The 3,623-nt window shown below is 37.8% G+C and overlaps 1 protein-coding gene across 1 annotated transcript in view; it reads left to right on the forward strand.

Annotated features, from left to right (window-relative positions):
* The first annotated feature begins 545 nt into the window (after nt 1-545).
* LOC106961141 (paired box protein Pax-2-B-like) overlaps nt 546-3,623 on the forward strand; it is a 34,950-nt gene continuing 31,872 nt past the window's right edge. Inside the window, exons 1-2 of the mRNA XM_015054669.1 lie at nt 546-1,551; nt 2,975-3,140. Coding sequence (XP_014910155.1) covers nt 1,509-1,551; nt 2,975-3,140 — 209 coding nt within the window. The 5' untranslated portion in view covers nt 546-1,508. The remainder of the gene's footprint in view (nt 1,552-2,974; nt 3,141-3,623) is intronic.

Below are 3,623 nucleotides of genomic sequence, written 5' to 3' on the forward strand. Positions count from 1 at the left end.
ATAATTTCATATTAAACATGTGACTCTGAAAGTGATCAGTTATGTCAAAAATCATCATGTATCTAAACATAAGTACAATCCTATACCTTTTTATCTATCTATCTAGCTTATTTTATTCTGGAAAATCTTTCCCAGAAGATTTTTTTTTAACTTTCTGCTTTGCATGACACTTAAGTGCTCCCTAAATTTTTTACTTGTTTTAGAACCCTTAGTTCAGCTGTGTTTAGGTTTGAGAAACTATACAGCGCCATCTACAGAAGGAGAGATGTTATTGGTGCAGAGGAACCTTCACCTCCGACCATGCTCTGTAACTCCCACTGTGGAGCAGCACAATCATCACACCATCAGCTGCGTGCAATAAAGGTCAACACATCTATTTTTAACCGTAATATATATTTAATATCCAATTAAATCAAGAAAAAAGATCAGGGGCTAATCTATGGGGCCTGCTCGGGTTGAAATCCAAAGAAAAATTATAAAAAATGAAAAAAAAAAATCTATATATATATATATATGATGGGGTTTTAAAATAGTAAAGTGATATTTTATCTGAATTGCTTTTATTACAGTTATTATTAATGCAATGTGCTCTTTGTCGGACAAAGGCACAAAATGAGTTCTCATTATTATTTTTGATAATATTTTTTTTCGAAATTTTACTGTAAGCAAGAACGTAACTTTCCAATGTCTAATAAACACATGTTTGCAAGTCGGACCCTGTCTCTTATTTATTACCCCTCCCCTTTCTGTTGGTGTGTCAGAGAACTAGAGACCTCCTCATTTGGACCCCCATTTTTTTTTTTTTTTTTTTTGCGCTGGCGAATCACAAAGTGTTGGCATCTATTGCCTTTGTCTGACAAGTCATCCATATAAGCAAAAAGGGGGGTCTGCAGAGGGGAGGAGGGGGACGGAGAGGAGGAGAGGGAGAAGGAGGAGGAGGAGGAGGGTTGCAGCTTTTAGAACCACAGACACAGAGAAGAGGCTTCATTCCCAGCTCCAAAAATCCAGCCTCACGCACCCTATTGCGCCAAGAAAGCCTGAATCCGGCGTGCAAGCCTTTCTTCACCCGTGAATCGAGCCCACCAGGACTGAGGACATATCGGGGGGCCCTGTACGGAGAGATTCCTGCGAGACAACAAAAAAAGAAAGAAAAGAAAGAAAGAAAAAGAAAAAGGAACCCGGTTCGGTCGCTGGCATGCTGTGAGAATTACCTCCAGCTTTGAGAAGCGCTCCTTCGGTCATGCAGTGCACCTGCAAGAAGACATCCAGTTGACGGACCGGACTGCTGAAGAAAAAAAAGAAAAAAAGCGAGAGAGAGAGAAAGAGAGAGAGAAGAGAGGGAACTTTAAGGGGAAGAAGTTGCCATCGGATCGGGGCTGGAGGGGGGGTCCAAATTATAAGTCCCTCCATCGATTAGAATCACATTTTTTTTTCTCCACAATTCCCCCCCTCGATAGGAAGGCGAAACGGCGACTTCAGTTGATTATCTGTCTTTCCTTTGCTATCCAATGGATATTCACTGCAAAGCAGACCCCTTCACGGCAATGCACCGTAAGTAGCACAACCCGAGTTTGCCTTCCGCTGCAGCTTTTGCATGCATGCATACGGATGAAAATATATTTATATGTGTACACGAAGAGGAAGACGTTTAATTCCTGCACACTGTAGCACAGCGCAGCAGTTGTTAAAGTGCAACCAGCATCTTAGCGCATAAAAATACGCAGAACAAAGGCCAAACTGAGATATTTCGGACTAATTGTGACTTATTAAATATCAGTTCCGAAACTAATTAGAATTTTCCACTTTATCATTATTTTATTTTTTTGTTTGTTTTATTTATATTTTTTTTTACAATTATCAGTGAAAATGGCTCCAAAAATATTACATAGAAAAATGAAATGTGTCAGTAAACAAAGAACACGCTTTTCAGCAGGTGCTTTCTTTATTTTACACGTGCACCAGCCTGAATCTTTCCGCGCGCCCATATGCGCGTGCAAGGCCTAATAAGTCAGGACATATTAGTTACACATCTATTATTCAAATCATCCGTGCAACTACATCCAACTTAAATGCGCATAAAGAATGCTTTAATCCTAATATGAGGAGAAGCTTTTCATAATTGATGACCTCTTTGTTTACAAGATGATGTGCAATATGAGTAATCAGAGTTAAATTGTAGGGGAACATAATCGACATGCATGCGTGAATGATGAGCCCCGAAAGTGATACGCAGAAATATCACAGTGGGTGCAGACGGAAGTAAAGAACAGATATAAAGTATTTTGTTTCAAGAAACTGATCTGTATTTTCTATTACTTTTATGGTAAATAACCAGCGTAAGCATACGCGGAAGTGTAGAAAGGGTCAATATCTAACATAAAATAAATATTTCTCAACTTGGCAAGTAAGTATTACATTTTGTTTATTTTTTAATCTTATTATAAACACATTATCTAATCGTATTTATTTATTTCATTTTATTTTTTGCAATATAATTAGTCTGGCTATTTTGAATGCTGGAACGTTAAGGAAAAAAAATATATATAAAATATCTTCTAAAATATCTATACATTTTCCTTTCAAAAAAGTTCCCTGTTGTAAATATGTTTTGTATTTTCCATTTTTCAAAAGAAAAAAAATATATGTAAGTGCATAATTATTGGGAATAAACAATTGATTTTTCTGAATTACATAAAGCAAGATAATGTGAGCACCCTTTCTGGCATTAAAGTTAAGAAAAATAAGTTTTTAAACGAAACAATTTAAAATCACAATTTGAATCACAATTTTCGACCCTCACTCCATGTTTTATTCATACAAACGTAGCAAGTTATTTTCTGATTCCTTTTTTTTGTTTGTTTGTTTCATTTGCCTGCACATTCTTTCATTCTTTTATTTCATTTTACTTTTTTTCATAACGACCTTATGTAATGTTACGTCTGTGTGTTTTTTGCTGCTGTTGTATCCCACGTAGGGCACGGAGGTGTGAACCAGCTCGGCGGGGTGTTTGTGAACGGCAGACCCCTCCCGGACGTGGTGAGGCAGCGGATAGTGGAGCTGGCCCACCAGGGCGTCCGGCCCTGCGACATCTCCAGGCAGCTGCGGGTGAGCCACGGCTGCGTCAGCAAGATCCTCGGCAGGTGAGAGGAGAGGGGGATTGGGGGGTTGGGTGGGGGGGATTCTCGGGGAAAGGCAAACTTGAATCTATATTAATAAGCGTGCTTTTCTTAAGAAAAAAAAATATATTATTTTATTATTCGGTGGGAACTTTTGGTAAATTAGAGGCGCAAAACTTCCCTAAAAGTCACGTCATATTTTGACACCACACCTGTTTCCTTTCATGTTGGCACGTTTCGTGCAATGCTTCGTTTGTTTCACTCTTACTTAAACTCCAAAAAGTCACTTTTCAATGAAATAATTACTTTTTTTTTTTTTTTTTTTTTTTAAACTTTTTGGTGTTAAAAATGAAAAAAATTTTTTAAAAATAAAATTTCTTTTTTTTTTTTTTTCCTTTCCGCTTTTGCAGATACTACGAGACTGGCAGCATCAAGCCTGGAGTCATTGGTGGGTCCAAACCCAAAGTGGCCACTCCGAAAGTAGTGGAAAAAATAGCAGACTACAAG

The sequence above is a fragment of the Poecilia latipinna genome, unplaced genomic scaffold (assembly GCF_001443285.1).
Source record: "Poecilia latipinna isolate Pla-1442-1.1 unplaced genomic scaffold, P_latipinna-1.0 Scaffold1269, whole genome shotgun sequence".
NCBI classification, from domain to species: Eukaryota; Metazoa; Chordata; class Actinopteri; order Cyprinodontiformes; family Poeciliidae; genus Poecilia; species Poecilia latipinna.